Here is a 17,094-nt window from a genome sequence, read left to right on the forward strand (position 1 = left end):
ATGATGGTGATGATGTTGAAGCTATGTGAATGTCAAAGTTGAGGATGAAGATGATGATAATGATGATAGCAACAGATGTTCAGATTATTTGCCGTGTGTGTGTGTGTGTGTCAGTCTGCTTGCGTGTTTGCCTCTTTGCCTGCATACCATTGACGCAGCTTATGACGTCAATAGTCATGATAATGATGTTATTGGTGTTGGTGGGTGGTAGTGGTGATGATAATGATGGGTGTTGTAGTAGTTTGGGGGTTGTATTTTTTCATTCATTATGTAAATGTATGCATATGTACATATATATATATATATATATATATATATATATATATATATATATATATATATTTATAGGATGAAACTATTCAGCAGCATTACATCATGTAAGACTCTTGTTCATCATTTAAATTCTATGCAGAGATGTTGAAGGTCTTCATAGCATATTCATAGAAGATTGAAAAAATTCATATTACCATTTTAACAGTTAAAAATAGGTAGCTTGAAAAACAACCCCTAACAACAACAACAACAACAGCTATATTTAGTTTGACTTTTTTAACTACTATGCTTTTAATTTGAAATGTTATTTCTAAAACATCTATGGGCGTTATGCAAATTACACACACATACACACACACATATATATATATATGGACGGTTGGTCCTATATATATATATTTATATGTGTGTGTGCGTGTGTGTGTGTGTAGTTGTTATTTCCTTTTAATTAGAAGCTGTAAACAAGTTACCTTCATGATAACCAAGATGATTGATTGAACGATGGTTGGAGAGCATACAGATAGTTACAATTTGTGATACAAACTGCAGGCACACGCGTGTACAGCCCTCCTGAATGGATTGAGGAGCACAGGTACAAGGCGGAGGATGCAGCTGTCTGGTCACTGGGGGTCCTCCTCTACGACATGGTCTGCGGGGACATCCCATTTCAGAGGGATGAACAGACGCTCAGTGGCGTCATCGAATACAACAAGCACTTGTCTTCTGGTTGGCATATATTATTATCATTATTATGATCATCATCGTCATTTGTGATGCTTTGCTGTTTGTGATGCTTCTGTAATTTTTTAAAATTGATCTGATTCGCATCAATTTATTTTTGTACAATATTCAGCCATTCCTAACAAAACAAAACCAACAAAGCTACATTTTAAGTTGAAACTGATTTTCATTGGAACAGAATGTAGAGATCTGATAGAGCAATGTCTGGCGCACAATGCCAACGAGAGACCGAAACTTAGAGACATCCAGCAACACCCATGGCTTCATCAACATCAATTCCATCAGCTGAACTTATCCACATAACATCCTACATCTAAGCCTTTCCGTGCAATACGTCTATATATATATATCTTTATTTGTTTTATTTATTCATGTATATACATATATAAACTATCCTCTTGACTGTACTGTGCATACGCCTACGCAGTATGCAGTTCATTTATTTACGTGATGTTTTATTTACGTCGTTGTACGTCTGCTGTTATCTATTTATTCACTTCAGTAAGTGCTTGTGACGTCACGTGTATGTGTAAAAGTTAAACTTATTTATTGTAAACTTTTGCGAGAGTGCCGTGTAAATCTGATATCCTCCGAAGAATGTCGCCACAAGATGTCATCCACTATTGGGTGGATGGACGGATGAATGAATGAATGAAAAGTTGATTGGTTTTGATTGATAGGTTGAGTAGAAATTGGATGATAGATAGTTTGGTTGGGTGAGGCAGATTGATTGCAAGATGGATTGACACGTACCCGAACAGTCTCAACATTTCATACTGCACAGAAGTTGAAAAATTTCCAATGTAATTTACACTGTATATTTTATTTTGATTAGAAGACTTTTTAGTGTTTCATTTATATATATATATATATATATATATATATATATATATATATCAGAAATATTTATCACTTCATTTATAAATATTTGGGTTATTTACTAGGTTAATTTGATGAACAATTGCGAAGTGTAGAAACTTCTTTCTACACTAGTTAATGTCTATCTTTGTTTTTTCAACCATCAATTCCAATCTGTATAATTATGTGTGTGTACGTGCATGCAAACATACACGTCGGTTATTACATACACACGTACGTACACAGACGAACTAAACAGATGCAAAGCATACTTCTACGTACACTTTTGAACAACTTTGATTTTGAAGTTACAAAAATGTTTTCTTCTATTCTGAACTATTTATTATGATGCACATCTAACTAAATAACGCTACAGAAAACATTTTTTTCATTTATGAAAGCATACGCACCCCAATTCAAAATAGCAAGACACTTTGTTCTATTCTTCACTATAATGGTCAGTTTATCATTGTGACCAAAAGAATTATTTCTTTGTAATTCATAATTGATAAGATTTGTAATATACAAATTATATGCTCGTCTATGTGAAAAACAACACACACATAATATATATATATGTATTTACATAGATATATGAGTGTGATGTACTATATAAACATAAATGAATAAAACACCCTACGTATAAATCAATAAATTCGCAGCTATGTATTTAGTTTGTTTTTCAATATAAAAATTGTAAAAAAATCTTATTGTCCTTAGAACGCAGTAAAATTTTAAAGTAAATTAATCAAAAAAATTGAATATCATTCTGTTTAGTGGATAATTTGCGAGTACAGCATGACACATTTCGTTAAACTGACCTTTTGAATGGACTAAGATTTGTTATGCCCGAACACGCTGACATGGAACAGCTCATGCGAAATCATACAATTTTGTAGATCAGTGACTACAGCGTCGTGAATTTAATAAATTTACTGAGAATCTTAGGCAACGCGCATGTAACAGATATATCAGGCAAAAGACAAGCAAGTAATAAATCGTACGGTCATAATTTGCTTATCTACAGTGTACTGCAAACGTACAATTATAATAAAATGCGCACACTCGGTCCAGAAAAATTGATTAAATACGTATTAAGGACATGGAAAATAAAATGTCAAATATATTGTTTGAACGTTTAAAATTTTCAGTGATCAGTAACAATGTGCTTGCCTTATTCAATAACATAAACAACCATATAACGACAGGCATGGGCTTTCTTTCATTCATTCATAAGTGTTCATGTTCAAAGCTGCGTATTTCAAAGATTCTGGAAGATGTGAAATTAGCAGTTCGCTAGGCATTATTTCAGATGAAATGATCTTCAACACTATCAATACGATGAGCATATCTTCGCTTTGCAATGAGCATGATAAAAAAACATGTGGGCAGGAGCTACTCTGCACGAATCAGCAAACCTTTGATACGTCATAGTGATGCCACAGCGATGAGGTGATTGAAGCGTCGTGAACGACGTTGTTGGTGACGAGATGAATGAAGCATAATGAATAATGTGACGTTACCATTTTACTACTTATTCATTATGAGGACACAAGTGAATGAAACCATCCTGGCTACAGTGTGGAAGTAAACAGTGTTTCAATTGTATGTATATATATATATAAACAATATACATATATATATTATATACTAACTGGAAAATGTATGAAATAAAATGATATGTGGAAGTACGTATAATGAATAAGCAGTATAATTTTCAAATGGAATATTTCATCAAATTATATATATATATATATATATATATATATATATATATATATATATATACATACCGATAATATATACATAAATATAAAAAACACATACACACATAAACAAACACAGCAGACACCCACTCACACACACAAACACACACACACACATATATATATATATAGTTTAAATATAATAAAGTTAACAGCCACTTATAACTTTGCATAAACTAAATTAAAAACAAACATTAATAAAAAAAATATCTCTTCATAGGCCGAAACAAAATAAAATTAAATATCGTTTATTAATTCACCATGATTCATGGGGCACACCACCACCTCGAACCGCAACGTGACCATTTAAAAAAGACCGCAATCTCGTAAATTGTTCTTGATGATGATATCCGTGACGGCTTGGAAAACGAACTGAACGTTCGACGTGTCGGTGGCACAAGTGAAGTGCGTGTAGACCTCTTTTATGTCCCGCCTTTTGTTCAAATCTTCAAATTTTTTCTGTATGTAGGCGCCTGCTTCCTGGGGCGTGTTCCTGCCTGTGTGTGCGGTGCGTGTTTGATGTCGACAAATAAATAAACTGTCTTCAGTGTGAAATCAAACAAAAAGGAAAATAATAAAGATGACCGCAGATATTGCAAACTAATTAGAGGGAAGAAAATATGTTAACAACAACAAACAACACACGTTTAGACGACATTTTCCCCGAGATCGGGGGTTGCCGTTTGGCTACCTATGATGAAACCGAAATACCCCTCGACGCCATCCACATCTGTCACTCGCCTCAGTATCACGCAACCCCGCTTTCACCCTGTCCCTCTCCACCTGCTCTCTCCATCCCAATCGCGGACGACCCCTTCCTACCACTTCTTCAACCTCGAACTCCAACGCTCGCCTAATCCCGACCCTTTCATTCCTTCTCAACAAATGTCCATACCACCGCAATCTCGATCTCCCTATCAATGTCACAATGTCCTCATTCAGTCCCATCATTGACATCAGCTCTGTACTACTCCTCCTATCCTTCACTTTAACCCCACACATCATCCTCACCATAACATAAGAAAATATGTTAATAATTTATAATGGAATTATTTGTTATGAATAGTTTTTCAAGTTAAGACATTTCACAGTGAGGAACCTTTGTATTCTGGAAAGCAGAGGGCCAGCGGAGATGTCTTGATTTTAATATCAAACAGGTCTTTTTTATTGAGGAACAAAATGATGGAAGTGTTGCTGAACCATTTGTTGTTGCATATGGAATCAAACAACTTCATGCTTTCAGTCATGCGGTTCTGTGCAGTTCATTAAAAAAATTAAATAATGAAAAACATTTGTGACCACCGGAATAATAATTTTGCCAGAATGTTATTCTATTTGCTTACATTTGTTGCATAACATATTTTCAAAAATGTTGGAAATAGTTAAAATTTGTTGACCTATTAAGAAATAAGCGTGAAAGTTATAATGGTCAATTAGTATTACACCAAATTTCATTGAATAAAAGTGCATTCACAGCATACTTAACAAAAGACGATCCTGGAAGTTCAACAGGCATGTTGTTTGTTCTCTGAACATTAGCAAGATGAACTCAATTTGGGTCAAAAAAATTCAACTTAACTTCAGAGAAAGATCATAAAAAAAACAAGGGGACTGCTGGAAGATTAATTTGGCAGGGGCACTTCAACAATTTTAACAGATCATCCATTCTTCATCATCAAATAGTACATGGCATCATACAAAAGATGGCAGCAATTTTATTCACATTCTGTTTTTATATCCAGCCTTAAATATTGTAATTATTTTCTATTCTCATTACATGCAAACAAACCATTTCCTGGTCTTCTGCCAGCATGAGGTCGTATTCGTTGAGGGCGACCAGGAAGATGATGGCAGTGACCCCTTCAAAGCAATGAATCCACTTTTTTCGTTCTGACCTCTGACCTCCGATGTCAACCATTCTAAAAAATTAATAAATGATTAATAAATGTTCTTGTGTTTACATAATAAATAATACCAAGCAAATTTTCTGACAAGATGTTTTATAAAAAAACGTTGAAAATAAAATAAACTGAAATCAATGAAACAATACCGACACCTGTTCCAAACAATTATTACTATTGTTATTATTATTAATTATTACTACCTACGTCGGACCCGGGCGTAGAAAATGTTTCATAAGAATCAGATAAGGAGGACTATATTAAAACAAAAAATATGCATACAAAAGCGTTAAATTAATTAAATTTTTTTACTCGATGTAATTGATTTTCTTAGTAAAATTTCTTCACGCTTATGTTTCAAAACACACTGAAAGGAAATTATGTGATTGTATCCATATTGTCAGCATTTATTTTCAGTATTAAAAAATCATTGCATATCGCTACACATATTTATTTATCTTCTAAAAAAAGCAATCTTAAAAAATTTTCATAATAAAAAATAGTTTTTTTTAAAATTTATAACATTTCCGGAGTGGGAGTCAGATGAAAATTTTTAACCCTCAAGAAGGAGAATGGCTAGACGTGATCAAATTATTAACTGCCTTATAAGCACCTTTTAGAAATTTTGAGTAAGAATGCTGTCTTAATAATAATAGCAATAGTAACATAATAAAAAGAAAATAATGTGTTCGTGTGCTTACTTGAAAGAAAGTCCTCTTAAATTAAAATGTGTTTCAACGATGCCTGTGGTTTTAACTCTAGTTCTCAGAACATCTTGTATGGTTGGTCTATAGTTAGGCTGAGATATGCGATCAAGAGCACCAAGAAAGCTGGTGGATACAAAATAATTCTCACTGACTAGATATTTTCAAAAATTGAATTTATTTGAAGTACGTTAAATACATAAAATGAACAAACTATTCAGCAGAATCGTTTAGCTGATACTCTCTAGATCTTTTGAAGCAATTCTGAACTCCTCCATCTTTCCATAATCTTTTCATGATTTGTCCCAGTTCATAAGTCAGGATGACATCGTTCATACTGCTCACCATTGCATAGAAATCTCTTGCATCTTGCTAGAAAATTGTATCATCATGACAATATTATTGCACTAATTAATACTCAACAGTTCAATTGGTATGCAGTTTAGTCCAGACAGTGCACATGTTGTGTCTAAGACAGAGTTATTGATCCTTGACGCTGTTTGAATGCTTCTGCTGGTGCGAAACTCAAAGAATTTCATAAGCCAGGTGCATGAGGTGCAGTTTAATTTGCAATGAAAAAGAGGAAAACACATAACAAAACGTCATGGGAGTTGAATAACAAATGAAGGATAAAAAGTGCTGTAACTTCTATCATAAATATGATCTAATATGAACATGACACCGTGAAGCGATCTATGTTAGTGGAGTGATGAAATTAATATTTACTTGTCAATTTTTACAATTGTGAAAAAAAACTCGACACCATTTAAATAAAATTATTCAACTAATCAGCCTTTTATTTTTATTCAATAAAGAAAATATCATGTTATAAGACCAACCATTCTTTCTTGGTTACTAAAGTCAATTTTCAAACTGCCCATGGCCTGTATGATGGCAACCAAACTCTGTATTGTGTTGTTATGCACGACTGCTTGATATGACAAGCATTCTTCTTCTGTGTACCCATTTTCATGAATTATTCTATCAAAAAAAAGTAATTGGTTTCACGAATAAATAAGATTTAAGATAAACTTAAATCTTATGCATCAATCACATTTGAAGTTTGCAATAAATAAATTTTAGCGAGTTGCAATCAAACAAATTAATCATAATCTCTTCGTCGATTCAACTTTCAGAACTTCATCCACCTTTCATTTTGGTATTAGACTAGCAAGTATTCAGTGGAGGATCTAGGGAGATGCAGGGATACATGCATAGTGGGGGACTAGACTATGAAAGAAAATATTGAAAATTCTGTGTGTAGTAATAAAGTAAACGAAAATTTGCAAAAAAGCCATCAGCTAAGAATTTTGATAATCCTGCCTTTTACCAAAACGGGAATAAACGAAAATCATGAAAAAAAGGTCATTAACTACTTAAGAACTTTGAAATCATTTGCCCATCAAAAAATTCTGGATCCGCCACTACAAGTATTAGTGTGAAGGCAAGAAGAAGTTGAAGATATCGTGTGAGAAGAGGTTTCAAGCAGTGGTACTATTTTAACTTATTTGCAAGAAAAAGATGTTTAAAAAGAAAACCTTCAACTGTTAAACCCAAATGAAAATCAATTTTCATTAACACAAACTAAAATAAAACTATAACAACAAATTATATTTTGTATTAAAAAAACAATTAAGTAACTTCCAATATCTTTCTAAAATCATTAAAAATAATAAATTCTCTTAACTAGGAAAATCACCAGTGTGCTGTAATAGAAAATACACAAAATACCAGCAGCATTATTGATACCTAACCTCCGTCAAAAGTAATAGTCATTCTCATAAATTCCAAGAATTGACATTAAAAAAAAAGAAGACCTGATAAATTCAATTGAAAGGCAAATAACTGTAATTGCTTTGCAACTAGCAATTTTTTTAATTTTGAAAAAGCAACTAGTATCTAACAAAATTATCGTTAATTAACTAATTTAACTCAAATAAATAGTATATTTAAAAATAACAATTTAAATTATGCTTGCTAACTTTATTTGTTTTACAAATGTGCTCTTGCCAGATTCACCAGCACCTGCAAAGTTTATAACAACATCAATAAAAACCAATAAGAACGAAAATAAAAAATGTCGATAAAATTTTTCCAAAAAGCGGGCACATATTACGGACGAACCGAGAAGAAGCAGCTTGACTTGTCTCACAGAATCCTCCTGTTCATTTTTCAGTTGGAGGTCAATTTGCTTCGAACGTTCAATAGCCCTTTTTCCATCTTTACTATGGAAACATCCCATTATTGCATTTACAGTTTCAATAAAATTTTAATTCTCGATTTAAATTAAAATTTTTTTTAGGTCACTTGTCTTTACAACAGAAGTTAGTTTATTAAATTAAAAATGTCTTGTTATAAAATAAATAAAAATCCATTTCTTTTCTATTTTATTACGCATTCAGATGAGTTCAATAGGAGTCTGTACCTTTAATTTGGAAAAAATTTAACAAAATAAATAAGATGAAAGTTAAAAAAAATTATAAAAAATAAACTATTTAAGCGAAAACAAAAGAGCAAAAAAAAATGATGCCTACTACTGCTGTCATTTCAATGCAACCATTTACAAGGAAAATCTTACGGTAGGGAGATGTAATAGTGGTTAATATTTTTTTATAAAATAAAATAAGCTACCAAAAATTGTAAACATTTAGGCAAACAAAACATATTATTATTATTATAAACCATCCTATATAAACAATCCCTCAGAAGCCCTCTAAACACTGAATAAAACATCATCAACCAAAGCACAATCTGTTTTCTTACAAGGCAGTTTACTTTTGTTGGTTGTTATTCCTGTTGAATCCACATATTTATGCCATGACCTGTCTCTGGTGATAACTTTTGAATGGATGGTTGTCATCAGTACGGCATAAATTAACGTTAGCACTACCAACCCTTTTTTTTGTTTAGTTAACCATATGAATTCCTTGTTTACACAAGATATTGTGCTTTTATTTAAAATTAAACAGCGTACTTATCTCAGCCAGCCTGCAAACAAGCTGTTGCACATTCATTCATTCAAATAAATTCCTGTTTCTTTAACCAACCAAGTATGGTTTAAGATCCCTCACCACAGGCTTGTACTTCAAAGTCCTTTAAAAACACTGTCAAAACTTTATGCATGCATTACAATCATCTTCAAAAATAGACCTAATTATTAGATCTAAGGGCCTCCCAAATTAAAACTCTTTCACTTGAGTCTTCAACTTGAAAACTCACAATCCCAGCGTTATAAAATGAAGCTGAACAGGTGGAAACATTGAAATCTCACAAAAACATGACTGTTTTTTCAAAATTTATTTGTTAGCCATCTTTCAAGGAAGGCACAACAAATATGTACCACATGTACATATGCTTGTATATAATGTGTCATTGACTTCCAGCTATCACCACTTCCAGCATTCAATGTAATAAATGACCAAATTTAAGTAAAAGTTGATAAGCTTCATTATTTTCTCTATCCCCCCAAAAGCTGGTTTCTGTAACTAATTGGAACATAAATTCTACACAATGCATGCTGATAGTAAGCACAATTAATATTTTTAAAATTCTTGATAAACTGTAAAATAATCAACAAATCTTCCATATTGCAATTTCTTGACAACTGTTATCTATACAATTTGAAGGTCAGTAAACAAAATGCTTATAAAAAAATTTCCATATGAGAAGCATCAAAGAATGTGAAGTGAGATAGATGACGTACAGTATTTGTAAGAAGTGTACTGCAACAAAGGTATTTATTGTTTTAAGCTCTATCACTAATTGTGATGAATCAAGGTTGGTTAGAATTCATTAACAAGTATGCTGTGTTGCACTGACACATTCCAGCAAACAAACAAATTCCCATTCAAGCATACATAAATTCAATCAAGCACATGTAATGTACTAATAAATGATATGCAAACATGCATGCACTGCAGTTATTTTTCCATTAACAACTGTAATGTTGGTGATTAAAACATAATTAACTAATTAAGATAGTCACATTAACATATGTTCCAAGAAATATAAACATGATTTTCTTCACTTGACATCAATTCACACATTTCAATGCATGCTCATCTATATATAAACACATTTACATCTACACTCTGAAAATATTCTTATTCAAAAACTTTTTCCCGATTGAGGAAGGTAAAGCCATGATTCATGAGTCTGGTATACGTCCGATATTGGAATGAAGCACCACTAGGAATCAGAGCCTCTTTCAACGAAATCCACCTCTTGTCTGTACTAAAAAAGTATCTCAATCAAACAGTAGAAACAACATTACAGGCAGCATTTTGTAATCATTAATGGTTTCTGTCCAAGCATTTGGTGGAATTAGCATTGTTTGATGATCAGAATGATGCTGCTACAAAGACACAGATGGTACTCAATCTCTCTCAGTAGGCCAAGATTACCCAATATTCCTCAATTTGGCAACAACATGTCAAAAATTAAAGCTGGAATTTCTAGTGACAGAAGCGAGTAGTTTCTTGTATGACCTTCTTATTAAGAATGGCAATCTTTCTAAGCAAATCGCCAGACACGTGCCCAGAAAACCCAAATTTCAAAGATCTGTGGAATCGGGCTAATGTCATGAAAGTTGTCAACGATTTGGCAGAAAAAAATATTAGCCTTCTGCAAGAATACAATCGTCACCTAACAAAAGATGAAGAGCAGTTCCAGTTCATCCTGCATCTGCTGTCGAATTACTGGAAATGAATGACCAGTTCTTCAAAAGCTATATTAATTGACATTATTTGACTGATAAACATTGCCTTTCAGCGGTGAAATTTTGAGTAACAATTACTTGGATATAGTGTCATAAAAATATCAGCTTGGAGAAAAGGTACGTTTAGTTTTTCAATTTTTCGGACCACCCTAATGTTCACGTACACACCACTTACAAAGATATAAATAAATGAACATGTAAAGTGTAAATAAGCCTATTTATTGAATGACAAACCATGTTCAGTTCTTGTATATATTTTTATATATGATCATTAACTATCTGGCCAACTATCCCACAGTGATATTCTGCCGGAGCCTAAGATTATTAAAGAGTGTTATTGAAAGTATTTTTAAGTGATAAAAGGTTGTATAATTTAATCTTAAAAATAAAATCAAAGTTTATTAATACATTAAGAAAACGTTTATTTCATGACTTCCATAATAGTTATTGTTATAATATATAGTCTATTACTCTATAAATAAATAATCTATGTACATATAATTATAATAATATAATTATTCATAATTTAATTAATTAAAATTTTAAGCTGTAAAAAGTAAATGTGTAAAGTATTATTTATTAACATTTTAAAACTAATAAAATAATTAGTCACATTTGCTATTGATTGCATAAAAAATTATAAATAAATGAATATATAATTATTATTAATTATTAGGCTACTATGCATCTATGTACAATTGTACATTGTTATGTTAGTTAATTTAATATTAATTAACTGTTAAATCAAATAAAGTTCACAAAGCACAACTGACTGGACCATGGATAAGAATTAGTTAGCCTGTTAGCAGAAGCAGCTACAAAAATTTAGTTATTAAAAATTAAATAAAATAATTACATAGTTTATTTTACAAAACATTCACTTATTAACCCGATAAAAAGTTCATCAGACAGATTTTCGAAAACAAGATAATATAATATTTAAAAATTAAAATAAACTTTAAAATGCAAGATTTATTTATGTACCGAAAACAAATTCTAACTTTTACTTTACTTTACGGTCAAAAATTCAAACAAAGTAAAAAGCCCGGAATTTTGCAGGTGTGTTTTGTTATCTTTGTTTCACTTGTGAAGTAGACAAAGGCAACTGAAAAATAACTTTTACTGAAAAATGTTTCTTTTAAATCGAAATTGTTTAACAAATTCTTCACAATATCATTATAAAAAATTAAAAATCTCAAAAGCTATCTCCCAGATAAAAACGTTTCTATAGCAACAAAAAATGAATTAACGCACAACCATGGAGTATATAGGAGTGATTGGGAGTGATCCGTTCCACGGTATTTCATACTATGCTGGTGCTATCCAATCGTATTTTTCCCACTATAAACTTTACTGGAAGCAGGAGCAGCATTAACGTCATGCATCTATTACAAATGATGCTGAAGAGAACCTCATGATATATATATATATATTTCTGTTTTTGATTTGTGCATATATATATATGATTTCTGCAAAACATATATATATATATATATATATATATATACATACATACATACATACATACATACATACATACATACATACATACATACATACATACATACATACATACAATAACATACCGTGAATGTTAGTTAGATTTGTAGATTTTGTTAATTTTAGAAGCATGGAATCTTTTGGCTGCAATGTTTATTCAAAATTAATAATAATTACAATTACTATATAATTGGCAGTGATGTTGAAAAGAAAAATTACTCTTTTAAATCGCCTTCAAATTCAAAGCTAACATAAACTAACAATATATCCATATTAGCTACATCTGTGCTTTCATCGAGCTGCAAAGAAAAATACTTCGTTGTTCTATGAGCTGTAGCTCTAGGTCTTCTGCAATTTCACTAATGCGACAATTTTTTGGTGGCCTGTTCACCAAACATCTCAAAACAAACATCTTTGAGGCAATCTTTAATTATATATATGTATGGTCCGTTATGGTTAATATATCACGCATGAAATACTATTTCTTGCTCACTTTCACACTCTAACCATGTTTTTTTAAACAGCTGACCACCCTCACATATATACTTATCTCGCCAATTTAGAACAATGAATCTCATTATTTGCAAAGATCATTCTGGCTCTCGCGCTCTCACTTCTATTCTTATCTCACCAGTACTAATTAATGAAATTTTCTTTGTGTTGCTGGTCAAATCTTATTTTTATTTTTTCCTTTTGAATATTTTAAAAAATTTTGGGAGCTCGCCGCGGACCGGCCACTTTGAAAAGCACTGAATTAAGGTAGCCAGAAATAAGCGCACACTAAAAAAGCGCACACGATAAAAGCTTATATTTAATATAAATTTTATGAAAAATAATAAAACAAACACTGTTAATAATAAATAAATAATTGAATGTCAATCGTAAGGAAAATTTGTTAAATGGTTTCCATGAAATTAGCGCACAGGAAAAACTACGTGCGATTACGTACCCATGCATTAGTATCCGTGTGCGTTCACGTTGATGTGCGCTTACGTACCTATGCATTAGTATCCGTGTACGTTCTTGTTGATGTGCGCTTATTTCCACGTGCGCTTTTTACAGACATAAAGCAGCTTAATTTGAGATAATATAACGTGTAATTAATCAGAACATATAATACTTTGTATTATATGAAGAATGCGGTGACATTAGGGACTGACTGGTATATAATAGGCGAGCAAACGAGTTGAGTAGGAAGAGTTATCTTAGTTAAGAATTAGAGTTATCTCTTTTACACATTATTATTATTTGCATTTTAATTCTTTATCTAAATTTTGTTATTTTGATATAGAAAATACATTTAATTACAATTAAAACAATAAAATATTATTAACAATAATGGGCGAGTCGTTTCTCGTTTGATTTTTTAAACTTTATAACATTTTAAACACTAACTAATACTCAAAACACGTAAGTCGCTAATTAAAGTCATCTCTCATTATTTTATGTACGTGAACAATTTTGAGTTATTTAACGTTGAGCGAGCGAGTTTACAGAAAATTTTCCCTAGAACAAACTATGTTGTTTGTTCGGTAACCGTCGTAGAATGGTGAAGAGTGGGCATATAACAATATTTACTATCACTCTCCGTTTTTAAAAACTATTCAAAAACATTATTGAGACTGGACTGCATAATATCTCTGTTTAATCAACTACTTATAATTTTATATATTCAAATAAGAGTATATTGTCGCTGACAGTTGTAACATAATTTATTTATCTATCAAGAACAATAGAGGACTGAGTCCACCTTCTTGAGGCAAATCACTGGTAACTGGCAAGAATTTAAGCAATGCCCACTCAATTTAACATGGAACATACAATTAAATAGATAGTTGTATTTCTAAAATATTATTTAATCGTGCACTTTATATTTGTGCAATTTAAAAATTAATCTGTTGTGAGAAACTTTATCGAATACCTATAAGAAATCAGTATAGATAACTTCAACTGCATCGCCATCCTCCACTGCCTGTGTCATCATATCCATAAATTTAAGCTACTGCAATGTTGTTGAACGTAAATGGAAAAATCGATTTTTGAACAAAAAAAATTGGGATTATGCGGATGACCTACAAAAGAAAGACTAAAATCTGTTAACCTCTGTAGTAGTGGTTATATTTACTCATTTTAAAACTAATTTGTCAAAAACGTCGATAAATATAAAGGACGAAGACCAACGTATTTTAAAATCTTAAAATTTTGTCATTACGCATCTTTTACAAGTTGAAAATGTTTTTTTACGTAATTTGTAAATTTCTGACTGTTGCACATTTAAACTGCTTACTAAACAACCATACTAATTTACGATTAGCCGAATAAATATCCATAGAACATATAATCCGATAATAAATATTCAACAACGTGCCTTTGCAGTCATTCCAACCAATACATTTAGAAACGGAAGAATCATCGATAATGACGACACGTAAAAGTTTCATATTGCACAAAGTTGAAGATCTTAATAATTAAATAAGTGACCGTTAAGTATATATATATAATAACAATATAACACGAACAATAATAATTTTAGTTTTTTACTTAATAAATTAAATATCTATAATAAAATTTTAATTAGAAAACTTTAAAAATTAATGTATAAATATAATAATTGTATTAACGCGGTTGATTTTCTTAAAAACTGTATCGAATATGGTCTAAATCCTAATTTCACAATATATATATATATATATATATATATATATATATATATATATATATATATATACTTGAGCATTCGGCCACATGTGCAAAATACCAATTATAACACCGAAGATGTTATAGGAATACCGAAAAATCTTTTGGTTGTATGTATCATGCTTATAATAAATAAAAATTTTGGATGTGAACTCAAGAAATTTGAGAATGATTTACGATCAACCGTATGAAAAATCGAAATATTAAGCAGGAACCTAACTAACGCGGAACATACTGTGATTTTCATCAGTAATTGCATTTCTAACAGTCTTAATCCATTATAAATCAATCAATCCTTGTTCATTGTCTCCATCCGTTATGGGCCGGACTTTTTTATTCCATTTATCAATTTCTGTCTCCAAGCCGATCTATCCATTGCGTCTGTCCAAGTGCCTTTAAGTCCCCCAGTATGGTCTGCGTCCAGGACTTTTTTGGGCGACCTCTTGGGCGGGTGCCAGGTGCTTAGTAACGAAAATTATTGTATCGTTTTCGCTCAACTTCACATGGCCAAACCATCGTAGGCGATGACGACAACATGCATCCTTCAACTTGCACAGTTCCGATCGGTTCAGGATCTCGGTTGTATGGATATGGTCCCTTAGGTTAACATGCTGCATCCAACAAATCATCTTCATGTCAGTTCGGTGAAGCTGCTGTTCGAGTTTTGTTGTCATCGGCCACGCCTCTGCACCATACATTAGAACAGAACGTATAGCTGTGTTGTATAGCTCTGAGTGCAGCGGTAAAGGAATACTACGCCGCATCAGTACCGAGGCAAGAAGGCGCCATCTGCCCCACGCCGCTCGTATGCGTCCATGAACGGCAGCATCAGCATCAGCTGTTTCTGTACAATCCAGCATATCTCCCAAATACTGAAATGAAGTAACAGTTTTGATCCCGGTAATCGTATCGCTATCTGGGCTCCGTTGTGTTAGAGTAGTAGTTAGTAGTTGTCATTGAGGAGCGCTGTTGAACATCGCGGAAATAGCGCTTTATAAGCTAATTGATTGATTGATTGATTGATTGAGAGTACGTTGCCGAACCAGATATTCGGGAACAAACTGTCTACGTAGACTCCACCTGATTGCCTCACGAGGCACTCTGTCAAAAGCCTTTTGTAAAAAGTTTATTTCTTAAGCACGAGATAAACTGCAACCGCACTGCCATGTGTTACTTCCAGCCAAAAGACTAGGCCCACTGTTTAAAACTGGTGATTGTCGTTAGGAATTAAGCAATTCCAGATATAAAAATTTTTTGACCCAAACATCTCCCTGTTAAAATTTCTAAAATTTTACTAATATTAAATTTTAATGATGAATTTGGATAATAATTCTATTTTCAATAAATTTAGCATTTTCCAGAAAATTCTAGTAAGGAAAATTGAAAAAGGCAAACTTTAAATTGATTAATGCCAACAATTTAGTAGAATTCATACAATACTGTATAAAATGGTGTCTCCTTCCAATATATATATATATATATATATATATATATATATATATATATATATATATATATAGGATTAAGTCATCGACTGGAACATGAACATAAAACCAAAAAAGCTGTATACACACACACACACACACACACACACACACACACACACATATATATATATATATATATATATATATAATAACAACATTAAAATTTAATAAATTTTCTGGGTGAAAGGTTAACGTCAAAACTGTAATCACACTAGTCGAAGCAACATGACTTTTGTTTTTCTGAATGCTGAATGTTATGGAGTGTTAGGGCATCTCTTAAATTCTCCAGACCCAAGTTGATTTTTTGGTTTTTTTCCAAAATCTGTACGTAATATTATGATGATTTTAGAAAAAATATTTCATAAACCAAAATCTTTAAATTGAAAAATTATGAAACATTTAAGAGAAAAACTAACGTAATTTTAAATATTTATTAGCTATTATGGCATG

General features: G+C 31.8%; 2 protein-coding genes across 2 annotated transcripts in view; one reads left to right on the forward strand and one right to left on the reverse strand.

The window, feature by feature from the left end:
- HELRODRAFT_83065 (hypothetical protein) overlaps positions 1-1,317 on the forward strand; it is a gene marked incomplete at both ends in the record, with an annotated part of 4,200 nt that extends 2,883 nt beyond the window's left edge. The window contains 2 exons of the mRNA XM_009023178.1: positions 798-999; positions 1,193-1,317. Of these exons, the coding sequence (XP_009021426.1) occupies positions 798-999; positions 1,193-1,317 (327 nt within the window). The remainder of the gene's footprint in view (positions 1-797; positions 1,000-1,192) is intronic.
- Positions 1,318-3,944: 2,627 nt separating this feature from the next.
- HELRODRAFT_192608 (hypothetical protein) lies at positions 3,945-12,014 on the reverse strand (the record flags this gene model as incomplete). The annotated part of the gene is made up of 9 exons (XM_009023179.1): positions 11,978-12,014; positions 8,368-8,668; positions 8,226-8,268; positions 7,083-7,224; positions 6,458-6,615; positions 6,241-6,369; positions 5,428-5,557; positions 4,738-4,891; positions 3,945-4,135 (listed from the first exon to the last, which is right to left on the reverse strand). Exons 2-9 carry the CDS (start codon positions 8,483-8,485, stop codon positions 3,945-3,947), a joined length of 1,065 nt encoding a protein of 354 aa, XP_009021427.1. The 5' UTR covers positions 8,486-8,668; positions 11,978-12,014.
- Positions 12,015-17,094: the final 5,080 nt, after the last annotated feature.

The sequence above is a fragment of the Helobdella robusta genome (genome assembly GCF_000326865.2).
Source record: "Helobdella robusta unplaced genomic scaffold HELROscaffold_35, whole genome shotgun sequence".
Classification (NCBI taxonomy): domain Eukaryota; kingdom Metazoa; phylum Annelida; class Clitellata; order Rhynchobdellida; family Glossiphoniidae; genus Helobdella; species Helobdella robusta.